General features: G+C 41.2%; 1 protein-coding gene across 4 annotated transcripts in view; it reads right to left on the bottom strand.

The window, feature by feature from the left end:
- Nucleotides 1-25908, bottom strand: part of dnah9 (dynein, axonemal, heavy chain 9) — a 181282-nt gene that overhangs the window by 56770 nt on the left and 98604 nt on the right. For all 4 annotated transcript variants that reach the window (XM_074620497.1, XM_074620498.1, XM_074620499.1 and 1 more), the window contains 9 exons: nucleotides 25468-25701; nucleotides 14595-14675; nucleotides 12005-12184; nucleotides 11205-11435; nucleotides 9576-9770; nucleotides 8374-8493; nucleotides 6280-6468; nucleotides 3873-4108; nucleotides 3664-3786 (listed from right to left, as the gene is read on the bottom strand). In XM_074620497.1, the coding sequence (XP_074476598.1) occupies nucleotides 3664-3786; nucleotides 3873-4108; nucleotides 6280-6468; nucleotides 8374-8493; nucleotides 9576-9770; nucleotides 11205-11435; nucleotides 12005-12184; nucleotides 14595-14675; nucleotides 25468-25701 (1589 nt within the window). The remainder of the gene's footprint in view (nucleotides 1-3663; nucleotides 3787-3872; nucleotides 4109-6279; nucleotides 6469-8373; nucleotides 8494-9575; nucleotides 9771-11204; nucleotides 11436-12004; nucleotides 12185-14594; nucleotides 14676-25467; nucleotides 25702-25908) is intronic.

The raw sequence follows: 25908 nt of genomic DNA, 5'->3' as shown, positions 1-25908 counted from the left end.
CAATACACTAGTCTGAACAGCACTTCTCTAAGAATGTCATGTTACTGTCATTTACAGTACAAGGCTGTGTTATTCTATATATTTCTTATTATCAACAAATCCCACAAAAACATCCCAACTAACAAGGCATAAGTCCGTCTCTCAACACTTTCTGACTTCCATGTTGTGTCTGTGACTCTCAGCTCCAAGCCCATTGGTTCCCACTGAAGACTTCAATCTATAAAAACAGACCACAAATACATAGTTTCTAAATAGATAAATAAATAGTATTTAAAACTACTAGGAGGAGCTTGCATTTTGTGTCGATTTGGCAGTCCCTGTTGACAAAAGGGGTAGTGTTTCTGAGCACCAGAGTCCTGTTAGAAAACCTCTCATTTGACTGTAGCAGGGTCTGATAGTCTGCCCTGCACAGTCCTGGTTCTGTGTGGAGAGTCAGACTCAATGACAGGCATTAAGAATAAGAGTACAGTCTAGACCTGCTCTATATGAAAAGTGTCTAAAGATAACTTCTGTTATGATTTGACGCTATATAAATGAATTGAATTTAAAAAATTTAATAGCCAATCTTCTCGCAGATGGTCTCGATTGCTTATGTTGGTCTTATAGAGGCATCAGTATTAAAATGAGACTGTGTTAAACTGAACCAGTTAAAAGTTCCTTGTAGTAACTTTAAAAGGCTCAGTAATTCCCTCAAACAGCTGGCTGATGCAATTTTCAGGAAATGTCACTCAAAAAGGTGGAAATAGTGCATTTGTTGGAGACTATTTTCAGTGGCTCTAACAGAGGAAGCTGCTCCTCTTCTATTTTTGAGAGGCATGGGGGAGATCAAAATATTAAAAAAAGAGTAGTTGTTTGAAATAAATCACAAAATCTCAATGTAATTTATAGAAGACACGTTTTCTCTTCTTTGGAAAAAAATCCATTATTGAAATTCTGATTAAAATGCTCCAACAGGGCAGGCAAGAAAGTGGTGGTGGAGGCAGAGGAGAACGGGGTCATGCTGACCTCCCTTGAGACGGGAACTCAATTCAATGTATTTATTTTTTTCATGCTAATCTGTGATTGGCTAAAAACATGTAAAATGACGACCAATCAACAATCAGAAGTATACAATATTGACACCGCGTTGGTCCAATGATGATTTCCAAATGTATATATATATTATATAACAACAGAGTCCAAAGTTTCCTTTTTTAATCGAGCAGTAGCTACTTGTGTTATCCAATGCAACATCCTGAGGCTGCAGTGATCGTTTTTAAGAAATCCTGAAAGCTGTTGTTTAACTGCTTCATTTTTCGTTTCACATAAGAAAGTAGAGCTGAGTAGCGAATTTGTTCTGAGACGAATCTCCTGATTCGATACTATCCCGATACTTGGGTGCCAATTCGATATGTATTGTGATTTTTAAGTGTTGTGATTCTACAGGTATATATGATTGTTACAACCACGGTATTTCTTTTTGGAAGGTTGATACTAGTAATACTATTTTTGAATGAAGCTGCAACCATCTGATAATTTGTGTCGCTCTCTAACCTTTTCCAGAAGTGTAAATGTCACTTTAATGGTGAGAAAGTGATCAATATTAATATTATTATATTACTGTATGTACAAGTGGAAAATCCTCAGTATAAGACCTCAGTGTTTTCACTCTAACAGCAGCAATAACATTCTACATTGCATATTTGTGTGAACTCAAAATGTATTTCAATCAATATGATTTCCATAAACAACCAAGGCAGTATTGATCATTTCCTCTTTAGAACAAACAGCACAATATCCATCATGTCCGAGGTGAGTGACACTGACTAGATGACATGTTTACTAAAGGAAAGACAATATGAAATACATATTTAACAAAAGCTATTAACCCTCTGAGACCCACAATAGACCCGTTTGTCTTTTTTAGGGAGGTACAGGGGGTGTTTAGGGGGAGATAGCAGGTCAGCAGTAGATGTCACATAGAAGTGGTGTACATCATCTGAAAGCTGGAACCTGAAGATTAATGTGAGATGCAGCTCAGCACTGTGTGTCAAGTTGTTCTAGTCATAAAGCAGAAAAAAAACATAAATGAATGAATTACTTAAAATAAATAATAAAGTTTATAAGGGTTTAGAACATTATGATAGAAGTATATGATGGTCATCCCCATGCTCTATTATGTCTCATAAGTTGTTGAAGCAATTTTGGGGTTGATACTATTTGTTACACAGATTTGGTGCTAAATTTAACAGTTTTTTACAACTGAAGAATTAATAAAAATTATCAATAATCCCTCCAAAATACCACATTAAGACACCAAGACCTTGAGGAACACCAAAGAAAAAGCCATGCTGTGATTTGGGATCAAAAACTTTTGACATTTGGAGATTTCTGCAAGAATTGAATTTTTTGGCGATTAGATGGCGAGCACTTGTGTTGTGTAAACTGCTCAGAAACCCCCTTATTGTCAATGTAGCTAGGAAAGCCATCCATCCTCTGAATGCTCTAGGTCTCTAGTTTGATCCATCCATCCTCTGAATGCTCTAGGTCTCTAGTCTGATCCATCCATCCTCTGAATGCTCTAGGTCTCTAGTTTGATCCATCCATCCTCTGAATGCTCTAGGTCTCTAGTCTGATCCATCCATCCTCTGAATGCTCTAGGTCTCTAGTTTGATCCATCCATCCTCTGAATGCTCTAGGTCTCTAGTTTGATCCATCCATCCTCTGAATGCTCTAGGTCTCTAGTCTGATCCATCCATCCTCTGAATGCTCTAGGTCTCTAGTTTGATCCATCCATCCTCTGAATGCTCTAGGTCTCTAGTTTGATCCATCCATCCTCTGAATGCTCTAGGTCTCTAGTTTGATCCATCCATCCTCTGAATGTTCTAGGTCTCTAGTTTGATCCATCCATCCTCTGAATGCTCTAGGTCTCTATTTTGTGGCTGTAAAGTTTCATGAGGCTATGATTATCCTAGAGGTCACCACAGGTCATTTTATACAGTGAGGTCAAGTTAAAAAAAAAATGGTCTCACTACAATGAAATGTCTCCTATGGGGACTAACATCATCACATATGAATACAGTTGGGCTCACTGGATCCACAAGAGTCTCAGCTTTACAGTGATACCCAATTTGTGTAATTCCAGACTGTTTAGGGACCCCAGTATCCAGAAATATTCAGATACACCATTTTTAGAATAGGAGACAATAACACATTTATACTGCATGAAAAAAACTGCATGTGATTACCATAAAGTGGGAATGTCACCGAAATTTAGCGCAAGTTTGCAGTGTTATGTAGCCTCTTTTCCGACAATCTAGTATTGGTTGGTACCAATGGATTCCTTAAGTTTCATATGATACCTGTATCTTCACTCTAGCTTTAAAACTGAACCTGCTAGAGCCTCTGACAGTAAAGTCTCAGAGGGTTAAAAAAAACCATTTCCAAACATAGGATCTTCCTGTCCCAGTCTGACTCAGAAATGTTGGTCCATGCATTCATCTCCAGCAGATTAGATTACTGTATGAAATGTGCGATAAAAATAAAATATATAATATATAATAATAGATAGATAGATTGAGTAAATGTAACTTAAGGTGAGATTGTCTTGTCAGCAGTTAAGGCTCAACATCTAGCCCTGACTCACAATGTCAAGTCATTTTAAAAGGTTGAAGTGTGCTTTACCTGCCCTTCTTAATGGTTTCTCTGCCCAGCAGAGGTCCAAGAACAGGATCCAATGTTTCCTCCAAGTTCTCTATCAGAACCACTTCACCTTCTGCCAGTGCTCTCTCTATGGCATCCAGGTACCTATGAGGACAGAACATCAGAATCACCTCTGTCCAAATCTGCTCCATATAATGATCATGAACACATCTCAGCGTGAAGCCTCTTACCCTCTCTGTCCGATGCGGATGACACGCAGGTTTTCGCCATATTTGGCTTTAATCCACTTGATGCCTTGCAGCTGGGGGTCCACCATGAGGGGCCAGCGCTGGCAGGAAGTGAGAATTGTGGCGTTCTCATTGGACATCCTGTCAGCGGGCAGCCCCTCGTTCTGCCACGCCGCGATGTCGGCGTCGTCCGTCAGCATGGTCAGAGGGTCCAGGTCAGGGGTCACTGGGATGGGAACCTTACAGATGATAGTGACAAGTGCGTATAAGTTTCAATCATTTTTTACCAAAAGAGAAACAAGTTTCTGCGGAGAGATCTTTTCTGCAGATCCAAAAGGGAGTACGAAGCTGGAATTATACTTCAGCATCCGATATCCACCAGCATCATAAAGTTACAGGAGGAAACATAAGCAGCTCATGCTGACCAATCACAGTTCTTGTGGTCTCCGTGTGGAGGAGTCAATTGTGCATTTGTTGCTGCGTATTTTTAGCTGTGGATTAATCCACAAGTCGGGTGCTATTTGAGTATTTCCGGCAGCTGGAAAGGAGAACAACTTGAATTTTATTTTCATATATTTGGAATGTGCCAACATCACTAAAGATAGGTCTAACAGGGCAAGAAACATGAACAGTCAGGGGATCCGACAGGGGTGAACAAGCTGACGTAGCTACATAGCAAAACCATGAGTGTGCATAACTACATACATTAAACATGGATGTTTAAGAGAGCTGGATAAGCTGCCGCCGCCGCTCAGCCACCATTTTTTTCCAGCAGCTACTTGCAGAACTGCAACGAAGAAATCTCCCGTGGCCCAAAAAGCGTTTTCCCCATAGACCTCCATTATAAAGACACGTCTGGAAAACTGCTGACAGGACACCTCAAACTGCAAACAAGGTCAATTATTACTCTTTGTATTATTATTTTTTTAATCCACAAAGGCTTTATGTTTGTAAAATTTTCTCAGAGCCTAGAAAAGTGATGCTAAAATGTGTGACATCATCCACATGTAAAGTCTGTGGGGCGAGGAGGAGAATCATTAATGAGCAGCGGGCTGCACAATGCTGCTGCGAACCTGGAAGCTAGAAAACTGCCAGCATTTACCTTTCAAGTGACTCGGTGCCGTTTTGGAGTCCAGTGTCCAGTTGTTAGGATAAATCCCTGTGGAAGCTGTGCTGGATGTTTACAGAGACAGTCTGAGTAGTGATTTTCTTCTTCTTGTCTGATCATCTGTCTGCTTGAGCTTGTTGTCCAGTCGGACCTATTTTTAGCAATATTGGTGCATTCCGAGGTTTCAGTAATGACTTTGGCAAGTACAATAATAACCCACACAAATGATAAAAAACAAATAAATAAATAAAGTTGATCTTTTTCTAACGTCGTTGGGTCTTTCACTATGGGGAATCGCCTCGGCGTGACCAACTACGGAAGCTCCGATGACACCACGTCTGGTGGTGACGGACAGGTCAAACTCGCTTTCTTCCCGTGAAGAAACTAAACGTTCCCTCAGCTCGTCTAGGTTAGCTTAGAGTTTCTGCTCAACAGTTCATAGACGACCCGTTAAGGAACACGTCGCTGAACGCAGTTCCTGGCTTGAGTCTGGATTTGCTGAGTAAGTACTTTGTTTGTAGAAGTGTATTTTTGGCGTTACACAGGATAATTCCGAGCATTGCTCGCGTTGCTGTTCCTCCTGCTAACCTGTATTTGTTTACCGGTGTAGCCGGTGACTCTGTGATATCATACCTAACGGCTAACACGCTACGGTGAGCCTACTAGGTTCAGTTAGTATTAGTTTGTTAGCCGAGCTGAGTACCCAGAGTTCAGCTAACGTGTCACGGTGAGCAGACTCTTACGGTGCACTGTTAGCCCGGGCTAAACCCTGTTTGCTAGCCCTTCTTACCGACAGGCTAACGCGTTGCGGCGTGCCTGGAACGGCTAAATACTTTTCCAGTCGCCATGTCTTTGGCCGCTGCCCCCGCCAAAAAGTCAGAACCGAAGGTTAAAGAGACTGCATCCCGCCTGTTCCCCGCGTCATGCGGGGCGTCCATCTTGGGCAGGGACCCTCATCCCATGTGCATAGCTTGTATGGGCGCTAAACACGCTCAAGCATCACTGGCTGACCCTCAGTCATGTTCCCACTGTGAGTCAATGCCAGAAAAGATCCTGGAAAGGAGGCTGAGAGTGGCAGTATCCATTAGTCAGGACCCTTGCCTGTCAGGAGCATTTCAAAGCCAGAAACCTCCCATGTTCAGTGATCCCCACCAGCATCAGAAACTTGAAAAAACACAGGCATCCCAAGCTGACAAATAGTTGTCGAGGGCTCCATGTTGTATCTCCATAGCTGCTGTAGCCCCAACATGTCAGCCATCACCCCTTAATGCACAAGTAGAAATCCCTCTTAAGAACACCCACCTTCAGCTGACTGAGATAAGGCCTCCAGGTGTTGTCCATCAGCTGGAGCCTGTAGCGTTTGGTGAAGTATCCCAGGTAGGAGATGAAGGCGGTGATGAGAAGGACATCCCCACACAGAGTCCTCTCCTGTTTCTTGAAGTTTTCTACGGCCTCCACCCAGCGAACGTTCTCTGATGCTAGACCCCCCACCTGCGACACAGGGACACACCAAGAGAACATTGTTTTTTCCTACATCACTACAGCGTGTTCCCCACGGGCATCCTGCTAAATCAAATCTAAATTAATCTACGGCTGCCTTCATCGATGCTACAGCCTCACGAACATCAGGAAATCTCCACAACAACAATGCCTTGCTACCTTCAAGTCCTTTTTTTTATTAGGTTTTCATATTCTTTATCACCTCTCTACTCGTGTAGCAACACCTTTACTCTTTACTGCAGCAATGATCCAACTCCCCTTCAGGGATCAATAAAGTTCACCTTAATATCTTATCTTTTCCAAACTTGAGAGGTCCCGTACTTTGATACAGACTGTAACTTCTCAGCGTAGATCACTGTACACTTCAGCGAGTTGACTGCATTTGCATTGATATTTGTGACTGACTAGCAGATGAGCACAACCTCTCGTGCTTTTGTTGCTCCCGTCAGGCCTTTTGATATCTTCTCTGAATAATTTAGATTATCATACTAACAGTGTCAACACTCGTCTTTTTGTTGTGCTGCTGTCAGCAAGAGATTTACACACTGGCAGCTGATGGTGGGATTTATATATATATATATGTATATTTATATGTGTGTGTGTGTGTACTGTAACACATGTACTGTACTGTGCACCCGAGAAAGAGACAGCTGCACTAACAAGCAGATATAAAAATAGATTTTGGGTATACATGTGTGTATAAGTACAGGTTTGTACACTAGTGGTGTGATGCAAAAGCTACAATCTGTATCTGTTTCTGTCTTTGTTTATTTCTCTATTCACATTAATCTATACTGCTTCAATATAAATAGTTTCAACTGTTTCCTACTGTCTGTTTCCTCATGTATATAGATCTATATATGTATGTGTTAAGTAAAGCTGCTTACACAATAACATGTATACCATAATACTTTAACCATGAATTAAATAATGATTTGCAGGTTTGAATGTCAGCCGAGCTTTATTCTGCACTGCACAACACCTGGTGAAGACTGATAAATCGCTATTGAAGATAATCCAGAGATTAATCACAAATTAATTGCAATTTTTTTATCTGTTCAAAATGTACCTTAAAGGGAGATTTTTCAAGTATTTAATACTGAACATGGGAGTGGACAAATATGTTTGCTTTATGCAAACGTATGTATATATTTATATTGGAAATCAATTAACAACACAAGACAATGAAAGATATTTTCCAGAAACCCTCACAGGTACTGCATTTAGCATAAAACAATATGCTCCAATCATAACATGGCAAACTGCAGCCCAACAGGCAACAACAGCTGTCAGTGTGTCAGTGTGCTGACTTCAGACAGTGTGCCAAAATTCAGCGCAAGTTTGGAGCATTATTTAGCCTCCTTCCTAGTATTACATGGTTGGTACCAATGGATTCATCAGGTTTTCTAGTTTTATATGATGACAGGATCTTCGCTCTAGCTTTAAAACTAAGCCCGATACAACCAGCAAATTGAATTTGCGTTAAGGCATTATCGTGTTTTTTGAAACATTGCTGCTTTGGGTGCCAGCAGTTGAGTTCCTGTACTGAACAGACAACAAGCACTTGGATCGGTACTGAAGAAAACGTCTGAATCTAATGACTATGAGCCAAGTTCTGAAGTTATTAAGAGTGCCCCTTTTCAACACCTAGCACAGCTAAAAATACTCTGTGGGTATATATGTGTATAAGTACCAGTTTGTACCCATCTGTATCTGTCTGAGCTATCTGAGGGAAGGAGCAGGTAGGACAGATGGGAAAGAGTGTGTGTGCGTGTGTGTGTGTGTGCGTGTGTGTGTGTGTGTGTGTGTGTGTGTGTGTGTGTGTGTGTGTGTGTGTGTGTGTGTGTGTGTGTGTGATGCTGATGCTCCGTGTGACCCCGCTGTTGCCCTCCTCACCAGGCGGTTGGCCAGGGAAATGGTGCGTGCGGTTGACTCTGCTTCCTGTTGGCACTTTAGCTTGTCTGCAGTGGCTTTCTCAAACTTGGCTGTCAGCTTGGCCAGGTTCTCATTAAGGAGCTGATAGGCCACAAACACACACACACACACACACACACACACACACACACACACACACACACACACACACACACACACACACACACACACACACACACACGCAGGAATAGAGACAAATTGGCACTTGTTAAAATACAGCTTGGTCATAAAGAACCCTCAAAGATGAGGAACAATGAGAGCTGGAGTTTCTCTATGAAAGAAACTTGGGAGTGCGTGTGTAAAGTTGGGTAAAAGTTATCATTCCCTCCGCTATGGATTTATTTGGCATATGGAAGCAATTAGCACAAGGACAAACAGGATTAATCGGTGGAGAGGCACACAGGTTCAGTAGATTAGTTTGAGGATTGCTAATTCCCCTTGGCTCCGAACCCACTCTCCGCTCAAGCGATCTGACTGAGGGCTGAAAAATGACAGCGAGAAGTCACGCCGGATCTTATTAAGAGTCGTCACTCAGCAGGGTTTGATGTAAGCAGCCGACGCGGCGTCCCGAGCACCGCGCTCTGCCGGGGCCGATGTGCTGAATGTCAAACGCCACTGAGAAACAATTATTTACAGCTGCTTTTATCAATAGGGTTTTTAGGTTGATGGATTTGGTTTTAGATTAATGAACAGTAAAAGCCTTTAAAAGCACTCACACCAGCTTTGTATTGATGAAATGCTGGTGGTATATCACTACTGCCCCAGCTTATGTGTCAACTGCCATTCAAGCCTTGATAAAATAATTCATATCCTGAATTTTTTTGCTTCAGCTGATAGCCTCTGGTTGTTTTTATTTTGTTTCTGTGGCATCATATTCTTAGTGCACTGCATATCTTCTTCTTGATGTTTCAGGAATCTTTTGTAGTGAGGTGTTGCTGAGAATTCTGGCTTTCACAAATCAGTTTTCAGTCTACATTCTGTTTCGTACAAAAGTCAGATCACCAACTACAGTTTAAAGACACTCTTTAGAGTTTGTGTCAGTGACTTTAATATTATATCCTTGGGATTTTAGATGTTGAAATTGCCTTCTTTTGAAATAGATGCTTGCCTTATAGCTAACAAATTTTCATTTCTTGTACCCTCAGTGCAATGCGATGGCTTACATTGATCTTGCTCTTGATGGCGGCGAGCTTCTCCTGTGCAGCAGCCAGCTCAGCGTTGGCCTTGCTCAGAGCCAGACGCTTGGGCTCCACCTCGCAGTAAACCTCGTAGAACCTGACAATGTTTAAAACCCAGGAGCACAGGCCGGCCGCCGCGTTCGACTTGGAGGCAACCAGATCGGGCTGGAACTCTGGATCCTGGAGAAGATCGACAAGATGAATAAATACAAAATTAAACACTGATCCAATGTGCCATCGGGGGAAATAAATGAGGTCAAAATGAAGTTAAGATCAGATTCTGGCTTTCTGACATTCGTTTGTTCTGCCATACAAAAACAACTGTGCAACTGTAGACCTCTCACTCTAGGACTCCAGCTTTATGAGCCAATGGGAAGAGAGCAGGGTCCTGTCACTTCCTTTAGGGTCCCCATACGTGAGAAGTGCCGCTTCCTTTAGGGTCCCCATACGTAAGATGTGCCACTTCCTTTAGGGTCATATCACGTAGGGTCCCAATACTTGATATGTGTCACCTGCTTTAGATTCCCCATACGTGAGATATGTCACTTCCTTTAGGGTCCCCATACGTGAGAAGTGTCACTTATATTAGGGTCCCCATACGTGGTATGTGTCACTTCCTTTAGGGTCCCCATACGTGAGATGTGTCACTTCCTTTAGGGTCCCCATACGTGATATGTGCCACTTCCTTTAAGGTCATATCACATAGGGTCCCAATACTTGATATGTGTCACCTGCTTTAGATTCCCCATACGTGAGATGTGTCACTTCCTTTAAGGTCCCTTACCTGAGATGTGTCACTTATATTAGGGTCCCCATACATGGTATGTGTCACTTCCTTTAAGGTCCCCATACGTGAGATGTGTCACTTCCTTTAGGGACCCCATACTTGATATGTGTCACCTGCTTTAGATTCCCCATACGTGATATGTGTCACTTCCTTTAGGGTCCCCATACATGATATGTGCCACTTCCTTTAGGGTCCCCATACGTGAGATGTATCCCTAGATGTCCCACTTGCTTTAAGGTCCCCATATGTGATATGTGTCACTTCCTTTAAGGTCCCCATACGTGGTATGTGTCACTTCCTTTAGGGTCCCCATACGTGATATGTGTCACTTCCTTTAAGGTCCCTATACGTGGTATGTGTCACTTCCTTCTCTCCTTTTTCCTAAACTCTATTTTACCAGATTTGAAAATGGTCCCATTTCTCTGCTCAACACCTGAAGTAGTGTTTTTTTGTCAGATTAAAAAGTAGCTAAATATTCTCTCTGATAGTGTGATGAACATGTTGAAAATGTGTTTTTGACCACCACTTTTAAATATTAAAGGTCTTTCAGAAGACATATAAAATCCTGTTACATCAGCAGTCTGGAAACTGGACCAATGTGGTGTACATAGTGAATTCAGGGCGGCTGTTAAATTTGTAATGCTTAATTAACTGGTTGATTTTCTCCGGCTGTCATTTGGACGCTCAGCAGCCATAATGTGCCACTGTCGGTAGTCACGCCCCTGCTAAATGAATGACTTATTAGTTGAACTTGCCAAGCGGCAGACGCTGCACACTGTGCGCTGTTAGCACGGCTTTAATGAATAAGGGCTAATTGAGACGCTCACCTGCAGGTAAGGCCGAATAGCTTTGAGGCAGGCCTCCGGGATGTTCTGCTTGTTGAAGTTTATCAGAGAGTCCAGGAACGCGTCCACTTTGGCCATCATCACCTTCGCGGCCTTCCAGCTGCGATCCTTTGGGACTTTGCCGCCGGGCGCCATCAGGACCATGACTGCCGCTGTGACGTTGGTCACCGCCGCAACCGGAGAGCCAAATGACTTCAACTCTGTCAGGTTGTTCTGAAGTAGGCGAGATAGAGGGAATAATGGATGCCAAATGAAAGAGTTATGATTTAATTGAGTTTGAACGACTGCATATCTCTGCTGTCTGCTGGGGGAAAAGAGAGAGAAAAAGGATAGGATTAGACTAAAGGAAGAAGAACCTGTGCTGACTTTGAGAAGACAACAGAGAATTCTAATTAGGGCATCTTTAGAGAGCTCTAAGCAGTGATTGAACTGTCTGTTCTGCTTGTTTGAACAGAGAGCACCTTTTAAACACAGAGGGTGTTTTTGAAAATCCCCGAGGCTGCTCATAAACCTACACGGGATACGAGGATGAAGTAAAATGCCCGCAGAACATAGAGAAGACATTATTTTAGCAAAGGCCTGGCTAAAGCCTGTGATTCAATAATCTTTTTATTCTGTTCAAGGCCTGTATGGACATAACTTATTCCACAGAAGCTGGGAAAACTAAATCAAACAAAGAGAAAAGAACACAACCCCTCTTAAAAAAAAAGAAGAAAACTTAGAGAAAAGGGTATGATGGAGCAAATCAATAAGATGCAATGGGGTCTACGAGAGGAACTGACCTTATTGAGAGTGTTAAGGGCATCCTGAGCAGCAAGGAGAGCTGGTTCAGCCTTGGTTAAGTCCTCCTCACAGTCTCTCTGTGTGCCGCTGACCACCACAGCAATGGCCGCCACCTTTTGCTCTTCCTCGTCAGCCACTGCCTTCTCCTTGGACACCTTCTCAGTTTCTATCCCAACCACCTGCACAAAGGATGTACTGCTGGGTTAATGGCGGCTTCATTTTCGCAGTATCTGACAATAAAGCAAGGAATCTGTCCATCTGTCTGTCCCCTCCCTCCCTCAGTGTGTTATTCGCACACCTCCAGAACCTTTCATCCAAACAACTTGACACTACACGCGGGCGTATTACTGGGGATCCAAGGACGTGCAGTGTCCAATTTGGTGCAATTAGAACACGTGACACGTTCAATATGAATAAACAAGAACACAGCGCTATGCTGTGTGCAGCAGCGAGGGAGGGGATTCAGGGCTCTGCACACTTATGGTACGTGTCCAATGTGGCGTTTTTATCGCGGGGTTTGCCTCGCTTCCCAGCATTGGACGCTTGGTGGGCTGCCACTAGACACTAGGCACTCTGCACCCTCCGTGGGCTGCTGCTCCCAGCTTTCAAACTGGAACCAACATGGCGGCTCGTTTGGAAACTTTCTTCTCTTATATCACAAAAAATAGTTCACCGAAATGTGTTTCTGACAACATTTTCTGTGTGAAATAAGCCGTGCAGTCTTTGTTTTAAATCGACAAGGCTTAGTTTAAGAGTTTCTCGGGAGTTTCCAGAGACGGCGAGTCGCTTTGAACACCCCCTGATTTGCATAAAGTAGACTAGACCTCAACTTAATGCAGATGAGGAGCAGGCGGCGTGACGGTCTGTCTCTCGAATCGCACCGCCACTGTACCAGAATGCATTGCACAGCTGCTTACATAGACAATGAATGGGAAGCGTGGAAAGGACGGAGCCTGTGGACACTTGCCATTATAGGCCTTTGACACAGAACACGGCAACGTCACCACTGCTCCCTGAAATCCATCATTTCCAACGGCTTGCACGGTGCAACGACGGCTTTTCACTGCGCAGAGCAAAGCAGCGAGCAAACCTCGTTCTATGTGAAAGTCCCATGAGACCATACGAGCATGTCCGGGTTGTCCACAGCAGGTGGAAAAGGGCTCTGCGCTCCGTGCTCCGAGCAGCCATGAGCCCTCGACAACTCTGCAAGCAACAATACCAGGAGCCTACCGGGAGCCGAACAGTCGTTCCAAACAGCCGCGGCTCATTGACCGCCGTTCACTTTACAACTGAACTCTTCTTCACTTACCAGCAGTCAAGAGATGTGTCCATGCTCTACTTCATAGCGGCAGTGGTTATGTCAAAGCAAGTGACTAATACGCCTATTTGTAAATGACCTCTGTGAGGTGTATTTCACCATGTTTCTGACTGTGATTAACCGTGACATGGGGGTGTTTTTCAGGGGCGGATTTAGTGATTTGGGGGCCCCAAGGACTTTACTTTTTACCCTCTCTGACTGGGAATGTTGGTATTGGCAGTGGCAGTAGAAGTAGGCTACTCAAAACCTTTTTTCCAAAGTAAAACTATTAACTATTGATAGTAAAACTGTTAATACATCAGAGTAAAAGTTCTGCATTCAAACGTTTACTTCAAGTGAAGATTGTAAGAGAGGTATTATCAACACCATGTACTTAAATGTACTTAATGTCTGCTCACCTCTCAGTTCTAATATGATGCTGGATAGTTTAATGAATAATAATGCATCATATTTTAATTGTTATATTCTATGAGTCAAATCTGAATCTGCAATATTAACATTACTCTGTTAGGTAAATGTAGTACTAAAATGTTTTCCTCTGAAGTACAAGTACACAGTAGGTAGTATATAGTCGAGTTGCATAAGTGCTTTGGGGGCCTTTTGTAAGTTTTTTTTACAATGAGTACAATGAGTTAGAGTAGTAACATGATTCAATATTTTTCATCTCTAGCTTAACATCATAATAGCTCTAAAGCTGTTTGGGGCCCTTTTAGTTGGGGCCTCCAGGCAGTTTCCTACCTTTCCTAATGGTAAAGTCTGCCCCTATGAACCAGAGTGTATTTCACCAGTGTTTCTGACCACGAGTAGCTGCAACTTGGGTGTGTGATGCAACTATGTCATGGCAGGTGTATTGCTCAGGACCCAAGCTCAGTGTCGGTGTGAAGTCGTTTGTATGAGCGGTTCTCGAGAAAGCTGCAAGCAGCAACACCCCAGGTCAGGCATGCAGTCTGTTCTGAACAGACTTGTTTTCAACAGGCATGACTAGTGCACTGGTGGATACAATGCAAGAAAAAAACTCCCAAACAAGTCGTCTAGTGCTCAGTTTAAACTGTGAGGAAGAGAAAGAAAATACAGTTTGGGCAACTTCAAATGCTGACAAATTTTGAGTGGCAGCAACAAAAGTTCCACATGCAGAAAACACAAAGAACTCCTGGATAATGTGCATGGCTAGGTACCAACTAGAGGAACTGTACTGTGAGTGAGAGAATACCAACATTTATTTAACAATGATATTTTTGCAGCGTGTCTAAAAAAGGAGCACATGTTCTTGCCTGGATCAGCCTGTCAGCGTCCTCGTTCTTCTGCTTGAGTTCCACTTCCTGAGCAGCCAGCTTGGCCTTGAGGTCATCCACCTATCAGAGGATAAGACAGGGAGACCAAGAGAGGTCAGGAGAATGTGACTGGCTGAATCTTGTTCACTAGACCACAATGAAACAGTCTCTACCAATTTAAATTCCATTATATATATATATAGTATATATATATTATATATATATATGAAAATAGAATAGAATGGAAAAATATTTAATCGCGATGATTGTCCAAGATTTAATCGTGATTAATCTTAAATTGATAGCACATTTTTATGTGGGTATTTAATACTCTTATCAACATAGGAGTGGGCAAATATGCTGCCTTATGCAAACGTATGTATAGATGTATTATTGGAAATCAATTAACAACACAAAACAATGACAGATATTGTCCAGAAACCCTCATAGGTACTGCATTTAGCATAAAACAATATGCTGAAAATAGTCTCAGAATTCCACATGCAAATGTAACCTGATCCGTGCGTATCAAGCGATCCGTGCAAACACAGGTAACTTTTTCAAAGCAGAAAATGATCAGATCTGTGAAGTCAAAGCTAAAAATCTGTACGTTAAGTATTAATATTTATTCAGGTTGTGATGTGTGCATTAGTAAAACTGTTTTACATGGGTTCAAATTGATTGGAATTTGTGTGCATTTGTGAGTACCCAAAATTACACATTGGCCGTTACACATTTGTGACCATTTTGAGACTATTTTCACTGCATAATATAGTTGTCTTCCATATAGACCAGTTGTTTAGAGGTAAATGTGTCATCGTCATTCGTTTACCGTCACATTGGGCAGTTTGACTGCAGGGCTGTTTTCATGTTTTATGGCTTGCATCCACTACACATTTGCAATACCACCGTCTGCAGTCAGCAAGAAACCTGCTCATTAAAGCGTTGCTCCATAGTGTCACTACAGGTCATAAAACTCCACAGCGTACTGTTAAAGAAATAGATTCACATTTTAGGTATACATGCATATTGGCTGTCTTTCTGAGAGTTAGGTATGAATCGATACTACTCTGATGTTTGTGTATTAGGTATAAATCTAGTGTAGAATGAAGCCTGGGAGCAGAGGAAAACAGGTAGCCTGGCTCGGTCCAAAATACAGCGACTGACACAAACACTCTATGTTTGATATGTACTAAAACAGAAATGTGAAAAGCTGCTGGTTTTACTGGTTTCAGCTTCATTTATACTGTCATACTGCATCATTTAAAAAAAGGGAGGTGGTTCATGAAACAGGAGAAGATCTAGATGGAAATAAAGTTGGTCTTAGGTAGGTAGGTAGGTAGGTATGTAGGTAGGTAGGTAGGTAGGTAGGTAGGTAGGTAGGTACTTTATTAATCCCCGGGGGGAAATTTCTGAGTTACAGCAGCAAGGGATAGATCAACAAGAATAAGAATAAATAAGATTAAAAATAGACATTAGCAATAAATACTCTTAAAAGCTGGTTAGCAAGTGCCAGTGCTGATGTCCAACTGTGATTGTGATAGTTTAGTTTAGTCAGTGAGGCTTTTACTGATAAATTACCGCAACTTCATCATCGTCATCTCAGCACGCAGGTTTTGGTTGCTTAGTAACGTCAGGCACTACAGTAGCGCAACCTTCCAAGCATCTTGGATAAAAGAATAAAAGCGGCATGGCTGCGGTCTGCCATGCATTTTAAGACGCGGCATGTGAACAGCCCCTTAAGTGTCTATTTAAAAAATTAGAAAAATAGGCCTACTTACAAAACTGTGAAAAGAATTTTTTTGCATGTAGTTTTGATACGGTCCTTGATTTCAGCTGCTCGGTTTCCTGTCTACCGTCAAGTCACCAAAGGTTTTCACAGCACCAGAATCTGAATGACTTTTTGAGCAGTGCGTGATGGCTGCCTCGCTGAACGGCTGCGTATCTCATGCGTGGGTTGTCCACACTGGCAGCGTCTCTGCTGCTGCTGCAGCTGCCAGCTGTTTCTTTCTACATAGGGTTTGCCTTTCATAATGGCCATTTCATTTCATTATTAATGTAATTTATATTTATTTTAGAAAGAAAAAGGTTAAGAAACATGTGGTAATTTGTAAATAATAGTAATAATCTACAAATAAAACCCTGTACTTTATTCATTCATGGAGCCATGCAAGTCACTGCATGTTCTACAACACTGTCCTGCAAATATTTCAGAATAAAAGCCTTGTGTTGCCTCGGGAAGTGTTGATTTAAAGAAACTTTTTCATGTTTATGACATATTCTACAGATATAGACATTGACACTGTAGTAATGTTGTTGGTATGAAGTCAATATACAGTCAATAGATCACTTTCAATGTCTGTTGTTGCTGTGAACCGCACGGCTCGTGGTGAAAATAGGCAAGACCTCGAATCTCTAGAAGACATGCAGCTGACACGCAGCCGAGCCGCGCTGCTCACGCGGGCAGCGTGGCTGCTCTAACCTGTTAACATGGATGCTGAAATAAAAAATAAAAACAGGTTCCGCAGCCGCCACGCGCTGCTGTCGTTCCCTGTGTGTCCCAGGCTTAAGAGTTAGTCTGTATCTGCTTGGAGAGCATTATCAGTTCCGCATCAATGTATTCGTGTTAATTTACAGATACGGTCAGTGAGCAAAGTCTCAGTACAGGCATGACGGTACCAAACCTGGCAACCTCAGTGTGACAACAACAACACAGGAAGTCTCTGTGCTGGCTGCTGTTCACCAATAAATAGTTCTCTCACTGTACAATCACAAATGCAGTCATTCTGTCGACTTCTGTTTTCTGAACTCTGGACAGGCTAGCAGTTTCCCTGCCTCTTCTTTTTAAGGTACGCTAACCAATTCCTGACACCGCAGACTTGAGGTTTATATTAATCTCCTCATCTCAATCTTGGAAAGAAAGCAATTTAACACATTTCCCAAAATGCTAGGAATACTCTTAAATCTTCTGTGTGCAGTCTACATAGGATGGGAGGAAGAAACAAACACACACTGATATGAGGGGAGCAGTCAATAGAGCATAGGGGTGGGCTGCTGACAATAATCTATGTTTGTCTCATTAAATGATAGAAGTAGCAATCAGATGATAGCGATAGATCCATTAGTGCCCATGATATACACACTAATTGAATCTCAGGCGGTTTTGAAGGGCCGATCATTTCTTTGTGTTGTTTATATCCTCGTTGGATCTTATTAGTAATACGATCGCTGATCAAGCCCGATGGCAATTTAATTGAAACCTAAACATCTCCTCAATTCTTCAAAGTAATAAAGAGGATTCTGTGCTTTAGGAAAGTCAAAATAAGCTTCACAAAAGACCTAAACCTTTGCGGATAGCATTTTATGCCCTGCAGGATTGTGCCGTGGACCATGCATGTGACCTTTAATCCATTACTAGAAAAAAATCGGAGTCTGTCCAAGTAGATAAAGGGGCAGAAAAAGAAGAATGGAACAAAAAAAATAAAAGCTTTAGGATCAAGAGCTGCTATCAGCACACACACACACACACACACACACACACACACACACACACACACACACACACACACACACACACACACACACAAACACGCACACATAAATGCACAGACCAAGGTCGGTCGTAAAGAGAAATTAAAGCTGTTACAAACTCCTCATAACTCCCCGACAAATAGGGCTCTGCATTACCGTCCGACTCTGTCAGAATGTTGCACTGGGGAAATAAAAACAGACTGTTTTTCATGCTCGTCTTTCAGCTAATTAACAAACAGGAAATCAGGCCAGAGGGAAGACAGCCCTTTCGGGCTGCGACGATTCCGTGCAAAAGATTCGGTCGAACATTAGACGAGCACCAAGTGAGCCATCAACATGATGAATAGGCATGGGGGGAAGACAAGAGGGTGTGTGTGTGGGGGGGGCGGGAGGGGGGCGGGGGGAGAGAAGAAGGACAAACTAATTGGTGGGAGACATGGGTGATATTCAATACATCTGAGTGGCTTCTGTGTTTATCCACTGCAGATGGAAATCCAAGCAGGAAAGCTTGTCTCCCCTCCTGACTGTATAAAACACTCCCTGCTGCTGCAATTGTTTCTGAAGGCAAGATAGCAAGAGACTATCCCCGCTCATCCACGTGTATGACGAATGGACTCGTGTTGACTGAGTATAAAAGAGACAAAGGCTGTATTCAAATCCGCCTACTACATACCACTGAGGAACGCAGTATGTATACTGCGTTCCTCAGTAGTATGCAGTATGCAACGGTTAAATCAATGTATTTAGCAGTATGCTAGACCAGGCTTTAGAATTTAAACAAGCTCTTAAAGCACTGGACAAAAAAAAAAAACTCGTACCACTATTACAATAGTATCGAAAAATACAACTTTGATTAAGTTGTGTATGTTCTGCTTGTTTACTTTATAAGATACTGCAGGTATAAACTATTTATTCTAACAGCTCATAGTGAAGTCAGACAAACAGGATCATCAACGAGGGGAGACGGGAAATATAAAACATTGATCCACAACATTTACTCAAACTGCTTTTTCAGTTACATTAACTAAACAGAGGACTGATCTCCCTCCAGATATTAGAGTCATGTGTTGTCTCAGCAGGAATCTCTCTGAACCATCAGAGGCTGCATATTCCCACCATTCTCACTGGCCGGCTCTCCAGCGAGCTACGCCCGCAAGCGATTGTGGAACATCTCAACTCCAAAAAGGCGGATAATCACAGGTTCCTGTTAATTTATAATGGACATCTGTGTTGTGATATACAAACAAACTATCCGTCAACAAGGAACTAAAAGCCTCTCGTCTACAGACCGATCTCTAGAGAGCTCCAGTCAGCTCATAACGGTCTCTGAGCGTGACCGCCCGGCTTGCTGGCAGCGACTCCGGCAGGCCCTAGCTAGCTGTCACGGCAGTCTGTGGAGCTTCTAAACTCCGACAACGGTGGAACAAATGCTCCATTCGCCATCTAATATCGTAAAACTGTCAATATCGAAATCTACACAGTTGATTTCTCGCCTCAAAAATGTTCAGAAGTGAATTTAGTGATGAAATAGCTACAAAAAATGTAAAAAAAAACAAGCTGCTGTTGTTGTTGTTACCGTAGCCTGTAGAGGTCCAGCGCTTTGCATTGTGGGATACAGTAGGCGAGGTAGACTGCATACTGGAGATTTTTTCCAAATCAGTACGACATCTGGGTATTTTTGGCATACTGTAGCTTTTGTTCGCATACTACATACTACATACTACATACTACATACTACATACTACATTTTTGGCCAAATCAGTACGTACTACTAGTATAGTATGAGGTTTATAATACAGCCAATGAGACATGTGGCTGTGTGTGTGTTTGAAGGGAAGATGTCAAATGTCTCCAGTTATCATATTATTATATTATATTATATTATATTATATTATATTATATTATATTATATTATATCATAATATATTTTATTTTATTATATTATATTATATTATCCTTTTCATTTTTCTTTTACTTAATGCCAAAAGCAGTCAGGGAGCAGCTGATCTTGGTTAGAGATGAGGTTGGAGCAACTCTATTTAAATACCACTCTGGTGATACTACTATTAATACTACTATTACTACTAGTATTACTACTACTACTTTTACTTCTTCTAATTTAGCTTTTAATACTACTACTATTACTATAACTGCAACTACTTGTAAGTAACTATTACTACTTGTACTACTAGTAGTATTACTGGTACTGCTACTACTACTATTACTAGTATAGCTGCTACTAATATAACTACTACTATATCAGGCTATATAAATCAATTGACTTGACTACTACTATTACTATAACTGCTACTACTTTTATCAGTACTACTACTACTAATATTTCTAAAACTGCTATTATTACTATGACTATTGGTATTAGTAACTGCACTACTACAACTACTACAAATACTACATTGTCACAAAGTGTGAGGCAGGTGCATGTGTGCGTTTATGAGATGGTGAGTGGGCATGCGCTGTGATGCACTGAATCCACACACACACACGCACACACACACACACACACACATCACATCACAAGATTGGAGCATCGAAAGGTAGGACACAACCTCCATAAAATTAAAGAGGACAAAAACATGGAACTAATGTGTCCTCTGGGGAGCGGATGACTCATACACTTATACAGCATCTCCTACAACCCCCACCCCACCCCAACACACACACACACACACACACACACACACTCAGAGATCCTTTTATTTATCATGACCACAGCAGCCCCCGGTGGGCCACGGATTCTCTGGCACAGAATGTTAAATAACAGTACTTATAGTAGAGCGGCCATCAGAGTGGATGCACTAACACAGGGTGCATTAATGGTGGCTTGCTGCTGTAAATGGTGTGCTCTCTAATTAGAAGGCTTCTCAATTACCATACAGCCATATATATGTGTGTGTGTGTGTGTGTGTGTGTGTGTGTGTTGGCTCATTCATACAGTCGACAGGCCAAGGGAAACAAAAACACAGGACACTGTGTGGCTTTCATTCCATTGATGTCACCTATATGTAAGGAGTGTTTCTGCATGTGTGTGATTTTGTGCGGGTGGGTAGGAGTGGGCATGTTTATGTAAAGCAGAGGAGATGCACAGTATGCAGGGCTGAGATTATGTGTGTGGGGTTTTACATTCACTTACACAGTGTCGTAGAGCCACTATAATTAGCACTGCTTTACACATACACACCTTGTGTTGCATTATTCATATACCGTACCTCTCTTCTGCAAAGGTGTGGACATGGTAAACATGTTACCAAATGGATCCAGGTGTAGATATTTAGATGGAAACTTCAAATGATGATCAAATAAATATTTCTCATGACAAAATAAAGAAAGAAGAGAAAGTCAACCAAGTATGTTTTTCTACTCTATGTATCGCTTAGTGAGGGGAGTGGCTGTATCATGGCATCAAGCATGGACACCACTGACCTACTACTAACTCTACTGCTGTCACTACTACTAACTCTACTGCTGTTACTACTACTAACTCTACTGCTGTCACTACTACTAACTCTACTGCTGCTACTACTACTAACTCTACTGCTGTTACTACTACTAACTCTACTGCTGTTACTACTACTACCTCTACTGCTGTCACTACTACTAACTCTACTGCTGTTACTACTACTAACTCTACTGCTGTCACTACTACTAACTCTACTGCTGTTACTACTACTAACTCTACTACTGTTACTACTACTAACTCTACTGCTGTTACTACTACTAACTCTACTACTGTTATAACTACTAACTCTACTGCTGTTACTACTACTAACTCTACTACTGTTATAACTACTAACTCTACTGCTGTTACTACTACTAACTCTACTACTATAACTACTACTAACTCTACTGCTGCTACTACTACTAACTCTACTGCTGTTACTACTACTAACTCTACTGCTGTTACTACTACTGCTGTTACTACTACTACCTCTACTACTATAACTACTACTAACTCTACTGCTGTTACTACTACTACCTCTACTACTATAACTACTACTAACTATACTGCTGTTACTACTACTAACGATACTGCTGTTACTACTACTAACTCTACTACTGTTATAACTACTAACTCTACTGCTGTTACTACTACTAACTATACTGCTGTTACTACTACTAACTCTACTACTGTTATAACTACTAACTCTACTGCTGTTACTACTACTAACTCTACTACTGTTATAACTACTAACTCTACTGCTGTTACTACTACTACCTCTACTACTATAACTACTACTAACTCTACTGCTGTTACTACTACTACCTCTACTACTGTTATAACTACTAACTATACTGCTGTTACTACTACTAACTCTACTACTGTTATAACTACTAACTCTACTGCTGTTACTACTACTAACTATACTGCTGTTACTACTACTAACTCTACTACTGTTATAACTACTAACTCTACTGCTGTTACTACTAACTATACTGCTGTTACTACTACTAACTATACTGCTGTTACTACTACTAACTCTACTACTGTTATAACTACTAACTCTACTGCTGTTACTACTACTACCTCTACTACTATAACTACTACTAACTCTACTGCTGTTACTACTACTACCTCTACTACTATAACTACTACTAACTCTACTGCTGTTACTACTACTAACTCTACTGCTGTTACTACTACTACCTCTACTACTATAACTACTACTAACTCTACTGCTGTTACTACTACTAACTCTACTGCTGTTACTACTACTACCTCTACTACTATAACTACTACTAACTCTACTGCTGTTACTACTACTAACTATACTGCTGTTACTACTACTACCTCTACTACTATAACTACTACTAACTCTACTGCTGTTACTACTACTAACTATACTGCTGTTACTACTACTAACTCTACTACTGTTATAACTACTAACTCTACTGCTGTTACTACTACTACCTCTACTACTATAACTACTACTAACTCTACTGCTGTTACTACTACTACCTCTACTACTATAACTACTACTAACTCTACTGCTGTTACTACTACGAACTATACTGCTGTTACTACTACTAACTCTACTACTATAACTACTACTAACTATACTGCTGTTACTACTACTACTACCTCTACTACTATAACTACTACTAACTCTACTGCTGTTACTACTACTAACTATACTGCTGTTACTACTACTAACTCTACTACTGTTATAACTACTAACTCTACTGCTGTTACTACTACTAACTATACTGCTGTTACTACTACTAACTCTACTACTGTTATAACTACTAACTATACTGCTGTTACTACTACTAACTATACTGCTGTTACTACTACTAACTCTACTACTGTTATAACTACTAACTATACTGCTGTTACTACTACTACCTCTACTACTATAACTACTACTAACTCTACTGCTGTTACTACTACTAACTATACTACTGTTACTACTACTAACTCTACTGCTGTTACTACTACTAACTCTACTACTGTTATAACTACTAACTCTACTGCTGTTACTACTACTAACTCTACTACTGTTATAACTACTAACTCTACTGCTGTTACTACTACTAACTCTACTACTATAACTACTACTAACTCTACTGCTGCTACTACTACTAACTCTACTGCTGTTACTACTACTAACTCTACTGCTGTTACTACTACTACCTCTACTACTATAACTACTACTAACTCTACTGCTGTTACTACTACTACCTCTACTACTATAACTACTACTAACTATACTGCTGTTGCTACTACTAACGATACTGCTGTTACTACTACTAACTCTACTACTGTTATAACTACTAACTCTACTGCTGTTACTACTACTAACTATACTGCTGTTACTACTACTAACTCTACTACTGTTATAACTACTAACTCTACTGCTGTTACTATTACTAACTCTACTACTGTTATAACTACTAACTCTACTGCTGTTACTACTACTACCTCTACTACTATAACTACTACTAACTCTACTGCTGTTACTACTACTACCTCTACTACTGTTATAACTACTAACTATACTGCTGTTACTACTACTAACTCTACTACTGTTATAACTACTAACTCTACTGCTGTTACTACTACTAACTATACTGCTGTTACTACTACTAACTCTACTACTGTTATAACTACTAACTCTACTGCTGTTACTACTACTAACTCTACTACTGTTATAACTACTAACTCTACTGCTGTTACTACTACTACCTCTACTACTATAACTACTACTAACTCTACTGCTGTTACTACTAACTATACTGCTGTTACTACTACTAACTCTACTACTATAACTACTACTAACTCTACTGCTGTTACTACTACTAACTATACTGCTGTTACTACTACTAACTCTACTACTGTTATAACTACTAACTCTACTGCTGTTACTACTAACTATACTGCTGTTACTACTACTAACTATACTGCTGTTACTACTACTAACTCTACTGCTGTTACTACTACTACCTCTACTACTATAACTACTACTAACTCTACTGCTGTTACTACTACTACCTCTACTACTGTTACTACTACTAACTGTGTGTGTAATGTTTCATTTCTCTGATCCACTGCTTTGTTCTCACTAACACCGCTCCCTCTCTTCATTCACTCTATAGCTCGCTCCACCATCGCTGCTCTCTCTCTCTCTCTCTCTCTCTCTCTCTCTCTCTCTCGGTTGGTTGAGTCGTGGAGGAGGAGACAACTTTGAATGCCATGTGTTTACAAACAGCAACCGACCACTGTTAAATATTATACCTTTTAATATATTACTGAATAATCTAAATGTTTCATTCTAAAACAAGATGTCAACCATTAAACAAACAGCTGACACCTACAGTGAAAACTGCAGTGGTTCTCTTTAGTTGGTGCCTTTCCTTTTCATTCTAATGGTGACCAATTTACACCTGTGCTGTCAGGTGGAGGACATTCATTACCTGGTATGATAGAATACCAGCAGTGCTCAGGGTCCCAATGAACAGAGATGCAACCACTGTATGACTGACAGTGTGGCTATTTTTCAAACTATCTTATTCTCATAACTGTGGCTATTCTGGGTCACACTAACTTTGCAATCTCCACCTCTGTTTTAGAGATTATAACATCACATCACATTAATAACTTAGAGTAGAAGTGCTTAACAAAAACTGTGGACTGTGTGGTGAGATTATTTTGTAAACTGCAAAAGTCGTGGGAATTCTGGGATGTGAATATGGGAAGAATGAACAATAAATAGATTTGCAAATTACAAATGGAGCCTAGTTATCCAGTAATCATCTTGCAACCCCTGAAGTCATCTAACATCTTGTATGAAATCTGGGGTTTGAAATGGATGCTTGTGGGCTGTACCTGAGCCGAGGTGCTGTTGAGCTTCTGCAGGCCATTCTCCAGCCGCTCCATCTTGGTGGTGAGGTCTTTGCTCTTCTGGCCCAGCAGACTGCGATACAGCTTGATCTGCTCCAGGAAAGACTTGGGCGTGGTGTAATTGTAGCGCCGCTCGTTGGCCAGGTACTCCTTGGACGTCTGATTGACGCTCATGTGGACGTATGCCATGAATTTACTGACTGACTCCTTCACTTGATGCTGCAAGAGTCATAAAATTACAGAACCGGTTACTTCACATTAAGAGAAGACGACTGTGCAGATTTGTCTGGAAAGCAATATTTCCTGAGGCTCGGGCTCCGAATTACATTTTCGGGGCCTCTGGTCTGCTTTTGAAATTAATATCACATTCGTTGTGTCACGGTGCCTGACATTTGAAATGATATTTTCGGAGTGCGAACATAATTT

This window comes from Sebastes fasciatus, chromosome 20 (genome assembly GCF_043250625.1).
Source record: "Sebastes fasciatus isolate fSebFas1 chromosome 20, fSebFas1.pri, whole genome shotgun sequence".
Classification (NCBI taxonomy): domain Eukaryota; kingdom Metazoa; phylum Chordata; class Actinopteri; order Perciformes; family Sebastidae; genus Sebastes; species Sebastes fasciatus.
Note: the sequence above shows the minus strand (reverse complement) of the source record. Positions and strands in the feature narration are given on the sequence as shown.